This window comes from Glycine soja, chromosome 20 (assembly GCF_004193775.1).
Source record: "Glycine soja cultivar W05 chromosome 20, ASM419377v2, whole genome shotgun sequence".
Lineage (NCBI taxonomy): Eukaryota > Viridiplantae > Streptophyta > Magnoliopsida > Fabales > Fabaceae > Glycine > Glycine soja.
The window spans coordinates 30,888,957-30,912,888 of NC_041021.1; the positions used below are offsets into that span (position 1 = coordinate 30,888,957).

General features: G+C 33.2%; 1 protein-coding gene across 1 annotated transcript; it reads right to left on the reverse strand.

The window, feature by feature from the left end:
- Positions 1-17,623: 17,623 nt before the first annotated feature.
- LOC114401976 (protein MAIN-LIKE 1-like) lies at positions 17,624-18,483 on the reverse strand. The gene is made up of 3 exons (XM_028364539.1): positions 18,049-18,483; positions 17,782-17,946; positions 17,624-17,674 (listed from the first exon to the last, which is right to left on the reverse strand). The coding sequence occupies exons 1-3, from the start codon at positions 18,481-18,483 to the stop codon at positions 17,624-17,626; spliced, it is 651 nt and encodes a 216-aa protein (XP_028220340.1).
- Between the last annotated feature and the right edge of the window lie 5,449 nt (positions 18,484-23,932).

Genomic DNA, 23,932 nt, shown 5'->3' on the forward strand with positions numbered 1-23,932 from the left:
CGATCTCGGACTCGTTAATCGTTGGATCATCGTGAAATTTGAGCACCAGGTTCGAAACTCATTTCCGAACATTCCCATCGTTGGGAATTATGAAAAAATGTCAAAGGTGATAAAAATTTCCTTCGCATCGTAACCTTCTCCTTTCTAGCAGATACCTAAAACTTGTTCCAGTAAAATTACGATCCCGGACTCGTTAACCGTTGGATCGTTGTGAAATTTGACACTAAGTTTGTAATTCATTTCCGCATATCTTCACAGTTGGGATTTGTAAAATAATGTTTGGGGAGGGAGAAATACTCATTTCACGCAAACAGTGGAATGAAAGCTTCAATCTCTTCTCCTACTCTCTAACGTTTGGAAACCTTATCAGAGCAACCAGAGGAAAAGCTTGAAGAATGTCAGGGAATCGTTAGAGATGCCGCTATTGCTTCCGGAATACACGTGAGTTCATTTAGAGGTAAGAGATGAGTTTATCACAATTGGGGTTAAAATGAACATGTGTAGGAATCCTTAGGGGATCAAATTAGGATTTAATTTGGAATGTTTATTGTATTGAAATTTTTGTTGTATGATTATGTGAAATTGTTTGAGGGATTTTACTGTCCGTGGATTGAGAAACATTTTTGTATAATTTGTTTATGTTTTTTATAGGATTAACATGATAAATAGTTATATTGGGATCATGAAATTGTGATTGAAATTGTGTATAAGTGATAAATTAAATATGTGATGAATTGTGGAATAACATGTTGCTTTGAAATTATAATATTATTGTTGAAATCGAGTATAAGTACAAAGTTGAACATGTGTTAATTTGTGAGATACACGTAAACATGTGATGGTGGATTGTAACATTATGAGATGTTAAATTGTGGACATGAGATTTGGTTTTGAATAAGTGTGTGTTGAACACTTGATGTGATAATACTTGTGTTGTGAGCTGTGAATTATACAATAGCTCGACCAGTGTTTACCTTAGAAAAGTGTTTATGTGCAGTGTTAAAGGGAAAGTGTATGTTTCCTTGTTAGGAACCAGTGTTAAATTGTAGCGCAATGTGTTAAACGTGTTTGAAACACGAGTGTGAAGTCATGAGTATTGTATAATTTATCAGCAATGTCTTTATGTAAAAAAAATTGTTTTAGGGGTTGGACTTGAATCAGGAAGGTGAGGCCCTAACGGATTCTTTAGAGTCTAGGCCTTGGGGGTAAGGACACTCGGTTTGAGTGCTTCTTTAAGCCTATATTAATTCCATATGATTGGAGCATTATCGCAAAACGGAGTGACCCTGACTAATCACCTTATGATTTTACTTAGTGAGAGTGACCTGACATACCCATTGTGTGGTATGACTTGTTATGTACTCCTAAGCGTTTCAGGGTGATTTTTCACTGACATGATATCACATTGCATATAGGCTTGAGTCTTAGTATACCTGTTGCATAGCGCTTGTGTAATTATTGATATTGATTGATTTAGTGATATTGTGTTTTGATCTTTGAGTACGTGAATAATATGAAAATGAATGAGACGTGTTGTGTTGTGTTGTAATGTGATGTTACGTGAGCTATGTTTAAGTAAGTTGTATCTCATTTACATGATATGTATATCTAGTTGTCTTGTTTCTCTCTATTAGTTAAGAATGTGATAACTCACTCCCCATGGGCTATTTGTGTTTAGATCATGTGATGATCTCGAATTTTGTGTTCGTGGGAGCAGATGATTAGGTGAATGTCTATGGAGAACCTCATGCTAGAGGACGTGTGAACACAATGCTCTGATAGAATGTGACATTAGACTATAGGTTTTTATATTAATTGCATGAAGTTTTGGACGACCTTGTTTGAGCCGAAATGATTTTATTATTTATTTGGACAAGTTTTATTATGATGCGAAAAAAGTGAATGTAAGCCTTTTACCCTTTTGAAAGGATTTTATTTAAATGTGTTTTAAGAACTTTTAATTAATTATAATTTTTTCCTTTTATTATTAATACACATATGTATGTGGTAGAGGGTGTCACACGTATAAGTTATACGAATTAAGTAATCTGTATAACTCATACGGATTGATTAATCCATATGACTTATACGAATTTATATATTTTTTAATTAAAAGAAATATTTAATTTTTAAATTTTATTAAATTATAAACATATTAATATGATTGTTATAAAAATTAATGTGTATAAACAAATTATTTGTTTATTTGAAATGTAAATAGTATGATTATTTTAAATATTTTTAAATAAGTGTAGTTTGATAATTAATTTTTAAGTATTTGTTTTTATATTTTGGAAATGGTATTAATTGTAAAATAATTTACACTTATAATTTATGTATAATTTATTTGAGTTGTTGTGGTCTAAAATTGATTATTTTTTTATGTTATAATTTCATGAATTAGAATTAAGTTGAATAGTATAATTTATTTTAGTACATATGGTTAGGTTATAATTTTTTTTATCTATTATATGGTTATTAATTTCAAGTAGAAAAAGTTGATGTTATTGGTTTTTAATATATAGGGTTACCAATTTTAATGTTTTATAATATTATGTGCAGTAAAAAAATTACCTAGGATTTTGTGTGATGATATATGTATGGTGTGGTTAGGTGTTGTTTGTATGTGATTGAAATTTTTGAATGTGTTGTTAAGATGGACGAAGATCAATGAATGTATGAAAATATAATGTCTGAATAAGTTGATATGAATGAACAAAATGAAGATGAAGCTGGTGTGAAAGATCATGTTGATTGTTCTAATACGTTCAATATTTCTCATATATTAATATGATTTATTGTTATTAAAGTAATTAAATGAATGTCCCTTAAAGACTAAACTTGTGTGGATCACATTGTAGGTGTTTGCTACCCCAGATGTTGTTTTGCATTGAGCTTGATCTGTTGCATATGAAATTGGATTTGTGGCGATGATTATGAGGTTAAAAACAAACACCGGAATGAGAGGAAAGACTTCATTTGTCTTAATTGGTTGTGAAATGAGTGGTCAATATAGGTCTAGGAAGAGAGATTTTGTAAGAATAGATACTAACAGTAGGAAATGTGGGTGTCCCTTTAAGTTTCGTGGCAAACCAGTGGTTGGAGGCCAAAGATGAATGGTGAAGTTAATGTGTGGGAATCACAATCATGAAATGACAAAGTCATTAGTTGGACATCCATATGTTGGTCGCTTGACTATGGATGAAAAGATAATTATTGCTTATATGACAAAGTCAATGGTGAAACCAAGAAATATTCGATTGAGCTGAAGGAGCACAATGTCAATAGTTATACAACAATCAAACAAATATACAATGCAAGAAATGTATATCGCTCTTCCATAAGAGGCAGTGATACTAAAATGCAACAATTAGTGAATCTTCTTGAACGGGATCAGTATATTCATTGGCATAGATTAAAGGATGAAGATGTTGTGTGTGATATCTTCTGGTGTCATCCAGATGCAATGAAGTTATACAATGCCTGTACTTTGATATTTTTTATAGATAGTACCTATAAAAAAAACAGGTATAGGCTCCCCTTACTTGACTTAGTCGGTGTGATACCAACAGGAATGACATTCTCTGTTGGTTTTGCCTATTTGGAGGGAGAACGTCTAAATAATATGGTTTGATCTCTAGAACGGTTTCAATGTCTTTTTCTAAGATGTGATGTCCTCCTTGGAGTTATTGTTACCGACAGAGACCTAACGTTGATGAATGTAGTGAAAACTGTATTCCCTGGGTGTACCAACTTGTTGTGTAGGTTTCACATTGACAAGAATGTCAAGGTAAAATGTAAATCTCTAGTTGGTCAAAAAAATGCATGGGATTATGTGATGAATGTCTGGGGGAGTTTGGTTGATTGTCCTTCTAAGGATCATTTCGATGATTGCCTTAAGAAGTTTGAAATTATTTGTTCATCATAACCAATGTTTGTTGACCATGTCAACCAAACATGGATAATTTCCCACAAAGAAAAATTTGTTAAAGCTTTGACGAATAAGGTGATGCACTTAGAAAACACAACAACAAACAAGTATAAGAATTATCCTTTTTTTTATTAGGTTTTTGGACTTAATGGATACAAATACTTGTATTTGTTTTTTTTTTTGTGTATTTCATATGCAGGGTTGGATCTGCTCATTGGGCTTTAAAAAAACTATTACAGAATAGCCTTAGAGACCTATGTAGTGTTTGGGAAGCCATGAACAACATGATCACGTTGCAACACACTGAAATTAAGATATCTTTTGAGACAAGTACACATATGGTTGGACATGTTTTTAAAGTTACCTTATACAAGAGACTATTTGGCATGGTATCAAGGTATGCTTTAAATCAGATTGCTATTAAGTTTGAGTGTGTACATTATGCTAGCAAAAACCATTCTCGTTATGGAAGTGTCATGATAACTATTCAGGTCTTCCACATGCATGTGAGTTATCCAAATATGTTATTGGTATCATACCACTTGAGACAATCCATATGTTTTGGCGGAGGCTAAGTTTTTCCGACTAAGGGTTATCTGAGCCCCAAGTGAGCATAACTGAAGAGATGGAAACCATATCCAAGCGATTTGAAGAGCTTGATGTTTGTGGCAAAGTTACTCTAAAGAGTAAACTTCGGGAAATTTCCTACCATGATCTAAACTCTATGTGTCCTCCTTTAGAAAAATTCAACACCAAAGGTACTTAGAAGAAACCGATGACCAAACACCAAAGATCAACAAAGTGTGATCTGTCTTACCGAGTGTATGTTTATGCTTTACATTTTGTGCAAAATAGTAATTTTTTAGTCAAATGTAATGCATCATTATCTGACCAACCAATTCCAAGAAGGACTATGCCGATGTTTGATCAATTTCATTTGTGGTCCCTACTTGTTAATGGATTATCCATGGTATGTAATTTATGTTATTTTTTTATTTAACATGCATGTTACCATGGATAAGTGGATGAATATAACTAACATGGGATATATCATTGCATCAAGGTATAATGTCACCCTTGTTTCTCTGTCTCTCCAACAAAGCATGATGTTTTTTCTTCTTAGAAGTCAACCACCAACAGATTCTTCTGTGCATCGCGTAATATGTATTGATCATGTGTATGACAATCATTTTGTTCAAGTAGATTCATCATAATCCTTTTTTTTAATTTATGAAATAAATTGTGTTATAATAATTTGAAATTGTTTGTGCATGTATAACAGGTTTATTTAAGAGACTGTTGTCCCTTATCGCCTTTAGCTTTGTTATGGTCTAGGAATTGTCTTCCTTAGGCAAAGCAGTGGCCAACTCCATATATTAGTAGAATGCAACAATACAAAAATTTGATGATGTTGAAAACAAACTATGTTGATTTAAGTGAAGAGTAAAGATTTAGGTACTTATGTAATTATTGTAACAGTCGTGCCTTATGGGTTTTTCATTTAAATAAAAAAATAAATAAAGAAAAAAATTAGGTCATCAGTTCCCTCACTATATAAAGGAACTTTTAACCCAGAGCAGTTTTTACAAAATACCTTTTGTTCTTCTTTTTTTCTCTGACGCACAAGAACCCTAACAGAGAAACCGAAGGAGGAGCTCTATAGAGCACCAGAAACGCCACCATTGCTAATGGAGAATGCTTGAGTGACTACATCGAGGTAAGGGATGAGTTACTCACGCTTGGGATTAACATGAACATGTATAGGGATCCCTAGAGGATCAATTCTGTGTTATTTTGGGTTTTTTTTTAAGTTAAACTATGTTTTTCCTAAATTTTCACTTGTCATTGTGATTGAATTTCACTTGTGCAAATTTGATTTATTTACATTGTTGCAAGTTTTGATTTCACGTGAATTGTTTTCCTGTTTCAATGCTTTGATTTCAATTTGAATTATATAATAATAATAATAATAATCATATGTATATACCCGAAAGTGGTGCTCCAATTTGATTTGCACGCAGTGGATTAATTCTAACCATTTCGTTGATTTGCAAGTTTATGTTTACGAATTGCAGAGAAAAAAATGGCGTTCCAATTTGCGTGATCCTGGTTTTCTTTTCCTTTCGATTATGTGTGTGTGTGTGTGTGTGTGTATTAAAAATATTTCAAATAGTAAAAGTTATAAAAATAATAAATTGAATAAACTTATAGAAATTATGAAGTTGTAGAAATTATTGCTTACTAGTGATTACTTTTGTTACATTTTAATTTAATTGTTGTAGAAGTTCTTTTTAATTGAAAATAATATAGTTCGTTTTAATTTATACGTGTTTTGTGTCATGTAAATATTACTACTGAGTGATATGGGTATCATTCATGAGGTGTGATAAATTGTTTTATTGGGATTATGAAATTGTGATTGAGATTGTGTGTAAGTGACAAACATTTAGTATGTAATGAATTGTGAAATACATGGGTGTTGAGATTTTGTATGAATTGAGTTGTGAGCTATGAATTATACAATCACACAACTGTAACACCCTTTAAGGGCGACGAGTTAATGCGCGATAAGTTATGATGGGTTCCACGGTGGGAACCCGGCAAGTTTAATCACTTGAAGCGCGATGACTTAAAATAATTTTGGAAAATAATTGAGATTTTGAAAACAATTGAGTAGTTGTGTGTACTGCATAATTCATAGGTAGAGTCTGTGTGTTAAAATATTTTCTGAATCAGGAGGGAGAGGCCTTGATGGACTCCTCGGAGTCTAGGCCTTGGGGGTAAATACACTTGGTTTGAGTGCTTCTTCAAGCTTGTGTTAATCCCACATGGTTGGAGCATTCTCATAAAACAGAGTGACCCTGACTGGTCTCCCTATGATTTCACTTAGTGTGAGTAACTTGACTTACCCAGTGACTTGACTTACCCATTGTGAGGCATGTATCGTCATGTACTCTTAGGCGCCCGACGAGGTTTTTCACTGAAAAATGATACCACATTGCATGTAGGTTTGAGTCTAGTATATTTGTTGCATAATGCTTGTGTTTGACTTTCATTGAGTTAACAATTTTGGTTTGATGTTATTTTCTGGAGTGTGTGAACTTGAATGAGTGGGAATAATGTGTGTGATTTTGTGAAGTGATGTTGTTTATGTAAATTCAGCTCTAAGTATTATATGTTTCACATGCTCTAGCATCTTATTATATATGAATGTGGTAATTCATTCTAGTGTGTGTTTGTGTTTGGGCTGAATGTCATTTTGTTCAGGTGAGCCAACATATGGAAACTTTCATGCTAGAGATGGAGAGGCTTAGTCTGTGCCAAGGAAATGGTTTGATAAATGTGACATCGAGACCTAGGATTTTATTTCATATGTTATGAATAATATATTTGTTTTATGTTTTTTCCTTTAGTGTGACTTCTTTTCTTTTAGAATGGGCGGCCTTGTTTTGAGTCGAGATGATTTTATCATTATTGGAACAAGTTCTATTATGATTTCACTAAGCGAATACGAATCTTTTACCCTTTTGAAATTTTTTATTTAAATGTGTTTTAAAATTTTAATTAATTTTGCATTCTTATTCCTTTTATTATTAATATATGTGTGGGATAGAGGGTGTCACAATTGTCATGTACAACAATAATATACAACAATTTCATTGGAAATTCACATAATTATGTATTATACTTTACGTTCAAACGATTTAGGGTTACTATAATATGTAGGGTTTAGTGTTACATGCGCGGTTAGGGTTAATTGTTATGTGAGAACCAGGGTTTAGTGGTACATCAAAAAGTAAGGGTTTTGCTGACTAGTGTTTAGTGTTACATCACCAATTACGATTTAGGGTTAATTCGAAACTTATTAAATTTTTGTACGTGTGGAATATAGGGTTTATGGGTTAATTTACAACCTATGATATAAGCGGTTTGATAGTAATATAAAAAAGATTTCAAATAAAATTGGAAAAATAGAATGTTGTCAAATAAAATAAAATGATAAGCATTGTCTACACATTTCCTAAAAAATTCTAAATGTCTTCATGCGTCTTTCATGCACCATCTTCATTGCGACCGCATATATACATTGGGATCCGCAATCACACTTCTAGTGATCCTTAGGCAGTCTTCCATGACATCGTATGTTTTTGTGCCTTTAGTCACTATCCTTAGGTTGAGTAACCGCTCCAACCTTTTAGCTATTGCTTGGCAAGCCTCCTATGACATTCACAACAACGGATAAGGTTTATACATATGTCATGTTTAAATAAAATGAACTTCAGAGTAAGATGAATATATATGTTACCACTGCATGTTGAGGTTGCTCCACATGAGAAGCTGCATGTGCAGGTGTTTCCTCCATAGCTGATGTCGCCAATGAGTACTGAGGCATATCTGGTTCGACATATGTGTCATCTTGCACGATAGGTGGATGTCTGACTGGATCCCCGAGATATGTTGGGCTCAAGAAGGAATGTGAAATCAAGTAGAACCAGTTGATGTAGTCTAATGCATATTGTCCAGGCATAACACAAATCTAACCCACCAGTGCAACGTACTCAGAGAAGTGCATCCATCTATCGTCAATATCTTCTAAGCATAATCTTGAACCCGGAGAGTGTGGAGGAATAGTCTGAACATACTCAAACTATCGCACAACCTTCTATGGTGAGTGTATGACAACAATGGAACCCCATCGGATATGTCCGAAAAAACAAGAAATGAGCTCGAACTCTTTAACGCACAATGGTCACCGTAAGGCATCCAGCAAACAACATCATACTTTAATCGATCTAGACACTTCCGATACATCGACACTAGTAATTTCTTCCCAGAGGTCTAATAGCAGGCACATGGTTTCCTTTCATGATAGTCTTCAGTAGTAATAGCCTCAGCAACAGATGGAAAATGCTCATAAATCCAACACTACAAATGTTTTCAAAAAAAAAAAAAATCAAATCAATACATAGAAAAAAAATAAAAAAAATCAATTATAATGACCTGTAATAGTGTGATATATCCAACAAGTTGTCTGCTACTGCTCTTAGACGCATCATTCAAATTATCTTACATGTGCACTAGGGCGGCAATTCCCTATGCGTAGCTTCCACTCTAAGTGAGGTCTTGAAAGGCGTCCAAGAACACCACATGCACATATGTTGCACTCTTGTTAGCAAAAAGAGTGCAACCTAGCAAATGCAACAAATAAACTCGACTTGCTATAGTCCAATGTGCGGCATCACATTTGCTACGATAAATGTCTCGTAGCCATGATAGTCATGTATATGCCCCACGACATTGTATTGTCTCAGCTCTGGCTTTATCTGCACTGACTTCAAGTAATTCCACTAACAACAACACCGCTTCGTCAACATGAAGAGTCTCGAAGCTATGGAAGGCGCTTGTGATGGGCAGATGAAGCAAAGAGGCCACATCATCGAGGGTGATGGTCACCTCTCCTACAGGAAGATGGAAACTACTAGTTTCCTTATGCCACCTCTCTGCAAAGGTCGATATAAGTCCCCAATCTCCAGTGTCCAATGAACATGCGATCAGAGGACTTAATCTTGTGGCAACAACTAACCTTTCAATCTCTTCAACAGGCCTCCTGAATTTTTGAACCTTCTTTCCATGGGACCTTCCATGATCAGCATAGCCAATCAGAACTGATGTGTCATGCGGCCTGCCCGAAAAACCTTGGGCATCAACAACTACTTCTTGAGGCTATTGGCAGACCTCGTCAGTTGCGTCATCCACGTGATGAACATCCTCGACAATAGGGGCAACTTTCCGTTGCCTACATGCGGATGTTGTGGGCCTTCGCCGCTGGGGAGCTTCATCTGAATCACGATTATTTTCTCTCCCCAATATTCTTCCTATAACTGTGCCTAAAACACGATTCAAACCTATGGTTCTATCCATGATATGCAAATTTGAACATACATAAAAATTTATGTCAAAATTCAAACAATACCTCAATCAATTATTACACAATAATTCATAAATAAAAAATTATTTTATATATATGTTTTCAAAATCTATTTTTAATTAATTTTATGTAATCAAAATAACTTCTTTATTAAAAAGCAACTTAAAAAACACTATAATTAATTAATTACATAAAAAAACAAAAAAATGTCTATTTTACAAAAAAATTAATATATAATAATTATAAATATATTTATAATTAAAAATAAAACAATAACTATTTCAAAACAAAAATGAAAACAATCTATTTTTTTTATTAAAAATATAATAACTATTTAAAAACAACATTCTAAATAATGTATATATAATTAAAATAAAAAATATCTATTTAAAAACATAATTCAAAATAATATATTTTAATTAAAAACAATAATTATTTCAAAACATAATTCAAAATATTCTATTTTTAATTAAATAAAAGTAACTATTTCAAAAAAAAATCAAAATAATATATTTGTAATTAATAAACAACAACTATTTCAAAACAAAAATCATAATAATATATTTATAACTAAAATAAACAATAGCTATTTAAAAACAAAAATAAAATTAATGTATTTACAATTAAAAAAACTAACTATTTAAAAACATAATTCAAAATAATCTATTTTTATTTAAAAAATAATCAATAACTATTAAAAAATTCAAAATAATATATTTATAAATAAAAAACATTAACTATTAAAAAAAATTAATTTATTAATAATTAAAAAATAAAACATACGGATTAACAAATCCGTTTGTGTTATACGGATTCCAAACGCCAAGCAATAGCCATTAAAATCATAAAAATAAAAAAACTTACCTCGATGACAAAAATGACATAACAGTGGTGGAGCTGGCCTCAACTGTGGCAGCATGGCTCAAAACGCAAAATGAAGGAAGAAGGGCAAGAACGGAGTTGGTGCGGCATACAAATGCAAGGTAGGAGGGAGGGGTTTTAAAATTTAAGTGAAGGATATTTTTGCCACTTCACTTGAATTGTTGGGTGCACAAGCAATGGTGTTGGGTGCACCTAGTACCACCCTCATTGAACTTGCCTTTTGTTTTTGACGTGCAACTGGGGCAAAAAAGAGGCATGTCAATCCACCTTGAATTTTGAAGGTGTATTTGGATTTCACCCTTATTTAGAGACAATTGCTTCCTGCATCTCCATAATTGCTTCCTACGCCTTTAGAAGCTTATGGAAAAGGCTAATCTGCGAATGTAATTTTACATTCAAGATTAATTTTAGGAAGCAAGAAGAAATTGCCTTATTTTGATCGGGGACATTATTAAAATATTCATATATTCCCTTTTGATATAACTTATTGTTTGAGATATTGTGTTTGTTGCATTATTGCAATCAATATAGATACAGGTTATCATGTTTGTCTAAAAAAAGTTGTGTCATGAAAGGTTTATTTGGTTAAATTTTTTTAGAAGCATTTTTAAGAGAAAAAGAAAATGAGACGAGTTTCATCATAAGCTAAAATGAATTGTTCATTAGTTAATTTGTAAAAGTTTTCTCAACTTATCTAAAAGATGGGAAAACACTTACAAATTGATTAATAGTTAGCTAATGGAAAATCTTATTTTATTTTTTTTTCTTATTTTCTTTTCTTGAAAGTGTTTCTAGAGAAGATTACCCAAACAGGTCTGAATACTTTTTCTATTCCTCTTTCTTTGATGCAATTTTGATGAAGTGATTTTTGGCATGAGTGACAACTTAAATTGGAGTTTTTGATAGAACAATTGAAATATTTTTTTCATTCTCCTTTACCATATTTGTTAAGCCCAAGGAGAAATTATGACTAAAAAAGCAAATTAGATGTCAAATAGAGATGGTTGTAAACTTTTGGTTTGCACCAAGGATATCTCCCAGTAAGAGATTAATTCTTTTTAAGATGTAGATATTACTAAAGTGAGTTTTACCTCTTTGGAAAAGTCTTTTTCACAGGCATAATTAAGGAATTGAACTTCTATCAACATGCTTAAAAAACTCAACTATCTATTAACTATGTTGGATTTAGGGGTGTGCAAAAAAAACAGGTTTGGATTGTAATCGAACCTTAACTAAATTGGGTTTTTTTTTTCTGAATTAGTTCAAGAAAAAATGAGTGCACTATTTTATAAAATCAATTCGGTTAACCGAATTATTTCTACATTTAATTTAAATATTTTTTTATTTGAAAAACTAATTTGAAAATCAATTCGAAACTCGTTCAGCTCTTAGAACTAGTTTAAAATTGGTTAAAAATTAGTTTAGTTTAGAACCAATTTTTTAAAATCAGTTTGATTTTGAATCAATTTCTAAATCAGTTTGATTATTTGGATATAAAACCGAATTGATTAAAACAGTTCGAAACCAATTCGGTTTGGTTTTTTTACCGAACTAATTTTTATACACCCCTAGTTGGACTTTGTTGGTAAGGAGAAAAAATCACTTTTTCAAGACATCAAGTTTATATGAAGCATGAGTATTCAAAGGTATATGGGTTTGAACCTGACACATTATATCAATATGAAAAACAAATATTTGAAAGAGTAAATTACACATACCTCTCATGGGATTTAAGAAAATTATATATGTTTATCCTCCTTTTAAAAAATATATACATGTCTCTATGAGGTTTAAGGAAATTACACATGTTTCTTTTTGTTTTTAAAACCTACATAGACCCCTTAAACTTCGTCTAAGTATACCATAGCAAGTCATCTGCATTGACAATTTTGATTAAAAAAAATGATGTAAAAAAGTTGAAAATACAACATGTGTGTAGGTTCGGATGTATCCAAACTTAACTTTGGACAAAAAATAACAAATTTAAATTTTGAGAGAAAAAATAGATAATTTTATTTTTGCAATGACGGATTTCGAATATTTTCATATTTATAAGGACAAAAATATATTTTAGTCTTCTTTAATCAAAATTGTCAACGAATATGACTTATTAATGTCAAATGTTTAGATAACATTTAGGGGTTAGCGTATATTTTAAAAAAAGAAAGAAACACATGTTTAATTTCCTTAAATCTCAGGAAAGACATATGTAAGTTTTTTTTATAAAAAAATATGTATAATTTTTTTTAAATCTTCGAGGAGGCATGAATAATTTGTTATATTAGAAATGAAACTAAATAATAATATTAAAAGTGTCTTTGAGAGACACCTTCCCTGTGTTTTTCTTTAGTCCATAGCATCTATTTATTATGCCAAAATGGAATCAACAAGTCATTCAATAACTTGAACTGATTCAATTTAGTATGGCCGTGCTATGGAACAATGTCTTGTCCCCTACTCTCTCGATTCTCTAATTTGATAAACTTCGACCGACAAATTGACCTAAATGGGTCACTTTTACAAACTAATTATCAAATAGGGTCCCTTCCTAAACTATTTATGTAAGGGGTTTGTTTTTACACGCATCCCGCTACTGGCATTGGCGATACATGGAAGCCACCATTGGCATTGGTGACATGCTGCTGATGTGGAGGGTGTTTCGCCATTGGCACTGGAAAAACACATGAAGATAGGGTTTAGCCAGCAGCTTTGGCGAAACAGCTGCTGATTTCAGAGGTGCAGTGCAGGTGTGCAGGTGAGGAAATCTAGGGAGCTGCGCGCAGAGGGTATTGCTAGCATGGATGGCTAAACCCATGTGCATTGCCTTTAAATAACAAAACTTGGTGGTGCCTTCATACGTTAAAAAGCTTCAGTTCTTCAATTCTTCATGTTTCAAAGTTCATCTAGAAATTATTTATCTGAGGTAATAATTTATTTGTTACAATACATTTATAAATTATTTATTTGAAGTTATAATTTTTTGTTAGAATGCATTTAGAAATCATTTATTTGAATGCATAGGTTGCCTTTTAAATAGCAAAACCTTGGTGGTGCCTTCAAAATTTGTAAGTTAAAAAGCCTTCCGTTCTTCAAGTTTCAAAGTTCATTTAGAAATTATTTGTTTGAGGTAATAATTTATTTGTTACAATGCATTTATAAATTATTTATTTGAAGTTATACTTTTTTGTTAGAATGCATTTAGAAATTATTTATTTGAAGTAATAATTTTTTTAGAATGAAGTTTTAAATTATTTATTTGAAGTAATAATTTTTTGTTAGAATGAAGTATTAATCTGAAGTTTTCCCAAACAGTTTTTCAATTATTTATTTAAATTTTTCTTAGTATTTTTTGTATATAGTTGACCAGTGAAACCAGCGCGCTGCTCCCTAGATTCCCTCACCCACACGCTGACTTCTAAAACCAGCAGTTGTTTCGCCAAAACTGCTGGCTAAACCCTATCTTCACATGTTTCGCCAGTGCCAATGGCAAAACACCCTCCACGTCAGTAGCATGTTGCCAATGCCAGTAGCGGGACTTCCCTGTATCGCCAATACCAGTAGCGGGATGCATGTAAAAACAGACTCCCTACGTAAATAGTTTAGGAAGGGACCCTATTTGATAATTAGTTTGTAAAAGTGATCCATTTAGGTCAATTTGCCACTCCGACCTAAGTTCTCTCTTTTGATTGTGCTTTTGTAAAAGTTGTGCTAACTTAGTTCTTTCTAGTTTCTACACTTTTGACTCATTCTCTTACAAGTTATTGCTATAAATTTTCATATATTTCTAATTAATAATTAAATTAGATAAATTTAAAAACTCATGTAACTAGGCCGGCTTAAGGTCCTAGCAGCCCAAACAAGGATTTTAGGCCGGGCCCCCAAAAAAAGGTCCCAATTTTTTTTTTTAGTACTAATATACCTAGAAAAAATTATTGTAAAATTATATTTGAAAATAAATTTTAATTAAAATATTATAAGTAACTATTAATCTTTTTATTGGTACCGTAAGTAACAATTAATAAGTAACAAGCTCGAAAAATTAATTTTAAATAAAATAATGATAATTTTAATAAACTATTTTATGAGTAAATAAAAGATCTCATTTTTAAATTTGCTGTAGGCCTCTGAGATGTTGAGCCGTTTTGCATGTAACTAAATCCTAAGAATATAGGAAGAGAGATATTGACATTTTATTTTTTTTAATTTGAGTTAAACTAATTTTGATTTCTTTTTTTAAAAATATCTTTCTGGTTTGATATGGTGTATCAAGAGTTAACATGTAATTTTGAATTTGTCTTGTTTAATCAATAGTATTTGGGAAGAATTAAAAAAAATAAAAAGTAAAAAATAAAATAAAAACTTAATGAAAAAGAATATACATTTTTTTTAAAGTTTTCGTTACTCAAAATTTCAATATAAAATAGGCAGAGGAATGAAAATGATTAGTCTGGTGAACTTTTAAATTTATAATTTTATCTCAAAAACAACTTAAAACTTTTGAAAAGAAAAATGACATATTGTCAATTTTTGTAATAAAAAAAAGACTTTGATAACAATTTTATCTTTATTTTGTCTAAGTTGTGCTTTGGTTAACATATGAGTGTCTGTTAGGTGAGATTTGTGGGAAAATGAATTCAGTAACTCTAACGAGTGACTTTCCTTTATTTATTTTTTTATCCTAAAAATTAAAGTTAAATAATTTATAATAACTCATGCATGATAATTGGTTGAGCTAGACTTATTGGTAATAGTTTCGATTTTGCCACTTGTTTTATAATATGTTTTTTTATTGGTTTAATCATAATTATGTTTTATATTTATTTTTATTTTAAAATTGCCAGAAATTCTCTGACAGTTCCTAAATTGCCAGAAATTGATTCTATAGTATAAAAAATTCTAATGATTTAATTGTTTAGTTATCGTCAAAATATTCTAGGTGATTTTTTACCATTACAAAAATTTATTTACAACTACCAAAGTCTTGACGGCGAGATTGATTTGAGGACTTAAAATGAGGAAAAATCCCTTCTTAAAGTTCACTGAATCCGTGTCCGTTTGCTGGCCATTGCAAAATGCTGTTAGGTACACCTAACATTTTTTAAAAATGGTAAAATTGTTTTTGCTAATTTTTCCTCTGATCCGTATGTTGATCCATAAGAGACTTACGGATCAACTTGATTTGTAACTTCCAAATTAAGTTGATCTATAAAAGTGAGACACCAGCTTCCGGATCAAGTTGATCCGTAATAGGTTTACGGATCAACTTATCCGTAATTGTTTATTAAAAATTTAAAATATAATATATACATTTAAAGATATTTATTTTATTAATTATAATATAATTAAATATATTTATGTATTTTATTAATTATGATATATTTATAAATATTGATTTATTATAAATAATTAATTTTATAATATGTTTTTTAGAAGATGATATTAAAATACTTACTCTGTCCCATTATAATTATTGTTTAAGGTTATTTTATACATATTAATAAAAATCAATAAATAGATAAAAGATAATAATAATTTTATAAAATTAATATTATCATCATTAATTTATTTTTTATTTTTATAATTAATCATATCATTAATATTATAAAGAATATAAATAAAAAATAATCAGTATTATATTAAAAATTAAAATATTAACTATTTTATAATACATTTTTTTACATGATCATTAGTATAGGAGGGAAAATAGTAATTATAAGAGAATTTAAAAATATTAGTACGTTATATAAAATAAGGATCTTAGATAACGAATGATGTCCATTTTTTGTTTAATTTATTTTTTTCTACACCCTTTTCAACTTCTTTATTTCAATTATATTTAAAGTTATATTTAAAATTACTTTTTATTAGTTGGTAAACTAAGTTAATTAGACCATTTATAATAATTTACATATACTATAACTAAGTTAACTAGACCATTTTAATAACACGCATGTATATAGATACAAATGGAATACACAATCAATGGAAATAAATAAAACTAACATTACTAATGAAAATAAATAAAACCAACAATACTAATGAAATGAGTTCATGTACAATATCTGTATATACATGGAATATCAATATAAAATATGTAAATAAATTACGCCTGATCCGTGCGCCGCCTGCGTCTAGACCTAACATATACTAGATGGTCCTATGTCACATTCTTGGCCATCCTGATGCATTCTTCGATCACCTCATGTGTCGATGAGCCTGGTGTGACCACCCCTAGACTCAGATGGCGCTCCAACCTCACAGCAATGTCATCACAAACTTCCCGTTACATACAAAACAAATAGATTACACAAATTATTATGCAAATATTGTGGTAAATGACGTAAATTATTATTATTACTTACCACTGCATGTCTAGGCTCCTCCACAGATGTCGACGATGCTCTTGGCTCTGACACGTGAGGGATATCCGTCTGCGGGGCCTGAGGGACGACTCGGGGTTGCGGGGCGTGACCATCAGGCAGAGGATCTGATGCGTGGCCTGGTGTCATGAAAGGATGCGAGATGTGGAAGAACCAGTCCATGTAGTCACTGGCACACTGACTTGGCACAACGCACACCTCACCTGCTGGAACAATATGATCCGAGTAGTGCATCCACCTGTCGTGTATATCATCATACGACACCCATGAATCAACAGGAGGAGCAGGAATGGTCTGCGTGTATCCAAACTGCCGCACGACCATCTCTGGTCTGTAATAAACAGCAACAGGCCCCCAACGCAAGAGACCAGAATAGCATGATATGAGTTCATGAATCTAGAGTTGGTCCAGGCGCTCCCTGTACGCCGGTTTACGTATGCTCTTCATGGTCTTCTTCGTCGCAATCCACCTACACGCACGCGGGGAATCTTCGTCGTATTCCTAATCAGTAGTGGAGTCCGCGACTGACGGAAAGTGCTCGTAAATCCAACACTACAGATGTAGCATCATAATGATAAACATTAATAAAGAAAGTCTATCTAACAAAATTTTAAGTTGAACATTGTTGAACCTGAACAAATGAAAAACATATTTGTTACCTGCAACAATGTGATGTAACCGCCAAGTTGTTGGTTGTGGCTGATAGATGCATCATTCAGTTGGTCGTACATATGCACCAGAGCAGCCACTCCCCAGGCATACCTCTCCGTCATACTGAGGTCACAAAGGGCCTCCAAGTACACAACATGAACATTAGTTGCACTCTTGTTAGCAAACAGAGTGCAACCCAGAAGATGAAGAAGATATGCGCGAGCTTCAGTTGTCCAATGACCTGCTTAGCATCAACGCTCGTATATGTCACGTACCCATTGCAGGCGTACGTACGATCCACGATACTGGGTTATCTCAGCCCTGGCAGACTCTGCAGAGACCATCAGTAAGTCTACCAGCATCTGAACCGCATCGTCCACGTGCAAGGGCTGAAAGGCGTGCAAGTCGCCAACCACGGGCAGATGGAGAAGCGAGGAGACATTGTCCAGCGTGATCGTGAGCTCTCCCACTGGTAGATGAAAACTAGACGTCTCCCGGTGCCACCGCTCCACAAACGAGGACAAAAGTCCCCGATCGCCAGTGTCTACTGAACACGCGATCAGAGGACTTAGTCCTGTCCCAGCAACGAGTCCCTCAATGGCAGGGACAGACCTGCCTAAACTATGGACCTTCCTCCCGTGAGAGGATAACTTCAACTCAGGACGCTCCTGAATTGAAGTATAAAGGAATGCAAAATTCGTGAAAATCATCATTTAAAGGAAAACTAATTTCAATCATAAAGTATAATTTACAAGTAACTAAAAATAAATATTATAAATACCTCTCCCGTCCATATGCTGCAAGCAACGTGATCCGCATACTAGGTCAACACGAATGGGTCACACGGACCACCCGGAAATCCCTCATGCTCATCCTCAGCAGCCTCCACGCCTGTGTCCGCAGGAATGTCTGCCACAATGTCATCTACATCAGCTGGTGCCATCGGGCCATCCGGAAATACATCAGCCTCAACATCTGGCGCAGGGACCACTGGCTCATCGTGCGCCGCAATCACAGCGACTCGCTGCCTCCATGCGGATGTGGTAGGCCGTTGACGCTGCCGAGCATCATCGGAATCATCACGATCTCCTCTGCCCACACCTCTGCCAGTAACGTGACCTAAGGCACGACCTAATCCTTTGATCCTAACCATGATCTGCAAATGAGTACCGCAAATTCAATCACTGATTTCATTCACTCAAATTTCATTGGTCTAATGCAAATTTCAATGACTGAAAGTCACACAAGCTGCCAGGCTTTCATTGATTGTAGGACATGTATGTCAAGAAAGGCTACACATGTCAGGCTTTTATCGGGTGAGAATTTATCTTGTTCTAATGAGAGGACATGTCTTAAGCATAAGCTAGAAGGCATGTTTATCGCTCATGCTCAAGTTTGCAAATTTGGTGCAGCCTAAGCACACTCGTAAAGATTTAAAAGCCCACTTAAAAAAATCCCAACGGATATAAAAGGTGTGTCTTACTAAAAATTAGGGGTTCTTAGGGATTTTTGAAAGATAAAATACTAGAGAGCACATTGGAGGCAATGTTTATCCTTAAGGATTCTTCTTCAACTTCTTGTTCATCAAGTTTGATTTTCCCCATGGTCAAGAGAAGCTAAATTCATCCTTTGTTGGGGTTTAATGTAATCGAACATATTAAAAACTTTATTTCTAAAGCTAGTACTTTGGTTACAATAATTTAAGAGATTAATAGTAGAATCAAAGGACTTAGGTTATCTTATTTATGGGATTAAGGTTTAAATAAAATTATGGGCTGATGGTAACAAACATTTTTTTTAATAAGAAAATATTGATTGCATGTTAAGATGTTTTTATGGAGTTAAACCCTGATAAATTTCTCTCATTGATTACATCTCAATTTTTTGTGTATACCAACTGTTCGAAAAAAGGACTTAGGTTATCTCATTGATTTCTCAACTAATTTTCTTTTTGCTTCTTCTTTTATTTTTATGCAATTGCCTTAAAATTTGGTTACTTAATCTTTCTACACTTGTAGTCTATTAAATTTACTAATTATTACCCAATTATCGCATAAGTCTATGAGGAAATGATACTTTACTTATCATTATTGTTACTTGAACGATTTGATACTCTTACTAAAATCAACAAGCTTCTGGTCATAATCAATCTCAAAACTTCCAATCTTGGAACAAATCCACCAAAACTAATGAGATGCCAAATTAACAACAAAGACTTGAAAGAAAATGTTAGCAAGATGGTGATGTATTCATATCTTTTTTTCTTTTTTATTGAAAATGACTCGTATCAAATGAATACCCAATAGGATGCACTATCTAAAACCAAAATGCAAATATGTACTTATGTACTTTTCACTTTTTCTTTCCCTTCTTTGAATAATTTGATGCATAGCCCTAGGTTATTCATAAACGACTTTCTTCTTCTATTTTCATCTTTGTTTGTGGAATTCATGTCAAACTAAGCCTATTTGAGAATAAGAAGAATTTGAGTACCGATGGCAAAGAGAATGGCTAAAAGTTTATCCTATAACTCATAATATTTGAACTACAGACACAAATTAGTTAATAGAAATTGATATAATTTTAATTTAGACTAAGTAGGTAATAGAAATAGTTTATATAAAATTTCAATTTATTCTTTCTAGGTTTTAATGTCAAATATATGTAAATGTTTTGGAGAGAGGAGTTTTGATCTGGGATTGGCACTAGAAAGGACCATTACTTATTAGGGAAAGGAATTTACTTAGAGAGTTAGGGCATGCTCTGTGCCTAGTGGTTTTCAAAGATGATGAATTAGATAAGTGGGTATACAAGGACAATTCATCTATCATTTATTCAATAAAATTCTGTACAAGATTCTAGTGTCACATTTATCATTGGACACAAATTTGTTTATAATTTGTTATAAGCATTTGTCTAGAAGTTGGCTCCAGATCAGATTCCTTAACCTTACAGAATTTGGTACATATAGAGGTACTATCTCTACCAGAGAAAAAATGTGCCAAGGTTGTAATAAGGAGGAAGAAATATGGCTCATTTGTTTTTTGAATGTGAGTTTTATTCATAAGCATTTGTTTTTTGAACTTAATTTGCTGAGGTTGTCTAGGCATTTGAATCAGTTTTTCGATACCACATTCAGTTCTAAGTGGCAATTACATAAAAGGCAATTACATATTTGCATTAAATCAAATTAAAACAGTAGATATTCTCCAAAATGACATTATTTATCAAATATTTAGCATACATTCAGAGGTGATCCTAATAACCAAAATTCCTAATTTCAAAAAAAGCTCACAATGTATCAAATATTTGACAATTTTTCAATTAAAATGAAGTTGTGAGTTTTACGGATCACCTGATCCGTAAGCATGTTCCAAATCAAGTTGATTCGGAAGATGCTTATGGATCAAGTGATCCGTAAACTACTAACAAATAGTTTACGGATCACTTGATCCGTAAGCATCTTCCAGATCAACTTGATCCGGAACATGCTTACGGATCAGGTGATCCGTAAAACTCACAGCAACTTTTCGATAGCGGTTTACGCCATCGTCGGCAACACTGGTGGAAAAAAGAAAAGGTTCACGGTGCTTACCTCGACTGTGGACGGTCACGAAGCTCCCTCGACGGTGGACGACGAAGAAGAAGCAGAAATGCGAAGAAGAAGCACCACGACACCTTCCTCCTAATCACAGCAACAATGGCAGCAATCACGCGAAGAAGAAGAATGAAGAAGAAGCAGAAACGCGAAGAAGAAGCAGAAGAATGAAGAATCAGAAAGGTCCGAGGAAGAAGAAGCAGAATCGCGGCGCGGGAGAGAGAGAGAGGCGAGGGTTATTTTTTAAAAAAAGTACTTAGGGGAATTATGGCCTTTTCATAACAAGTGCTGGGTGCACCTAGCAGCACTCGCCATTGCATCACCCTATTTAAATGGGTCAAACTTCAACAACTTTTCCATGAGTGTTGTTAGGTGCATCCAACATTTTTGCTGGTGCACCCAGTAGTTGATGCAAAAATACCTTTGTACCCCTGGCTTAGTTTTTTTAAAAAAGAACGGTTCATCTCTCTCCCTCCCTCCCTCCCGCTTTGGCCTTCTTCTTCCTCGTGACCTCTCACCATTTTTTCTTCTTCTTGCTGGCGTGAAGTGGTTTTGGTCTCCTTTCTCACTCCTGGCCTCACCTCAGCCACGTTCTTCTTCCTTTCGTTTTGTTTGCATGAAGTGGTTGCTGGTTTCAAAAAAGCTTGACCCACTGTCGAGGTCCTCCATGTCGCGTTCCCCCCGTGAGCGTCGTCTTCTTCCTCCATGCCGAGAGTCTGTGTTCTGTGATCGTGGTGCTCGTTGGTTTTGAGTAGCCCAGGCATTTTGAGGGTGGTGTTCTCCATCCGTGTCAGCATTGTCGAGGTAAGCAGTTGTTCGTCTTCGATTGCCGACATTTTTATTTAATCCGTAAACGTTTTTTAAGTGATCCGTAAAAACTAGTTAGCAGAAGTGAAGATTACAAACCAAGTTGATCTGTAAGATGTTTGATGAAACTTACAAATCAACTTAATCCGTAAGATGGTTGATGAAACTTACAGATCAAGTTGATCCGTAAGTTTCATATTTAATTTTTAAAATTGGGAAATATTTAAATAATAGCGAGTTTTTTTAAAATTAGGATTTAGGGTTAGTTTATAATACTTTGAAATTTGGGGGATTATTTGTATAATACAATAACATTTGAATTTGGTGTCTTTTTGTTCTGAAATTTGTAGGTTACTCATTAAGTTGGTGGATTGAGTTTCTTTCTCACAAGGTGTTTGTTTGAAGTCTGAATTGTATGTACTTTATATATTATAGAATTTTTTTTCAACATTGTGTATTACTTTGGTAGAAGATTAAATAATACCTAAAATTTGGATGATTCTTATTAGATTGTTGTCACAATTTGGTTTGTCAATTTAGCAAGAGCATTGTTAAGTGTGATGTTGTATATTATATTCTTGGAACTTGTTGGGGCTTTTTTGGTTTGAATTAAATTTTACTATGGACACTACATTTTTGGTTTACTATACACAATATATTTAGTTCACAACAATTTGGTCTCTTGGCCTAGTTCGAGTTGTAATTGAAGGCAATCTCTTGGTCTTAACCCTCCCAAATATCCAAGCCTTCTTCTTTTCTCCTTATGAAAAAAAAAGGGTTTATGTCTCTTGAGTAGCATAATTTTCTGAAAAAGAATTTTAGTCAAAGAGGCAGAACATTTTATCTTCTCTTGTGAGGAATGTGTGTCCTATAAAAAGAGCTTAAACATGCTAAACCAACCCTTCTTAACCATTTAACAATATCACATGGACCAACTTCAATTTCTGTGATCTAAGAAAATGCTCATAAGAATCCTCTCTTATATGGCAGATATTTTGGTGTTTAGTTATCTAATGGTCACAGGTCAACTTGAACAAGTAGATGGGTGAAAGCATAGATTTAAAAGTGTATACTAATTGTACAGTGTTAGACTGTTAGTCAATGTTTAGTAAAAGTTACTTTTTGTTTATTTTGACCTTAGTAGTCTCAATGATGGATTTGACAACAACAATAACATCTGATACAGAAAACAACAGGTGCATTGGACAATCCTTTGGATCCTGAAACTGTTATTTGTTGAAAAATACATATTTTTATAATTTGATTTGCTTTCCTAGTTGAATATATTGCCTGTCATGGATCAACTCTACTGAAAGCCATCATTGGAGTGCATATTAAAATTTAAATGAGGACAATGCACAGGCTTATTGTGCCTCATTTTAAAATTCAAATTTAATTAGTAGAATCTAGTTGACAAGAATAAAGGTCTTGAGTCTTGACCGCTTAGTGATGTAGATGTTTTAATATTATGTCCAAGATTAGTCTTATATCTTCTATTATTACCAATTTCTTTTGTAGTTGTTGCTGTCATTTAGAGTAAGTAGTGAAGCAACCTAATTGAGTTAGCAGAATGTTTCTTGGCTTCACCATGGACTTCGTCATATCAACAATAAGTGTTTTTTCAGCTTTAGTCAATCGCTCCGCATATGGATGTTCAACTAATGACTTAGCCAATTCATGATTATGCACTCCACAAATCAACTTCACCATCCAGCCTTCTCCTCCAACCACTGGCTTGCAACGAATCTTGAAGG

What these genes read in the sequence shown, in the direction of transcription:
- LOC114401976 (XM_028364539.1), bottom strand. Translation starts at nt 18,483, where the DNA reads ATGATTTTCACGAATTTTGCATTCCTTTATACTTCAATTCAGGAGCGT. An exon ending in CGTACGTACGCCTGCAATGG is followed by an intron (nt 17,947 to 18,048) that starts GTACGTGACATA and finishes TTTGCTAACAAG; the next exon opens with AGTGCAACTAATGTTCATGT. An exon ending in GTTACATCACATTGTTGCAG is followed by an intron (nt 17,675 to 17,781) that starts GTAACAAATATG and finishes CTACATCTGTAG; the next exon opens with TGTTGGATTTACGAGCACTT.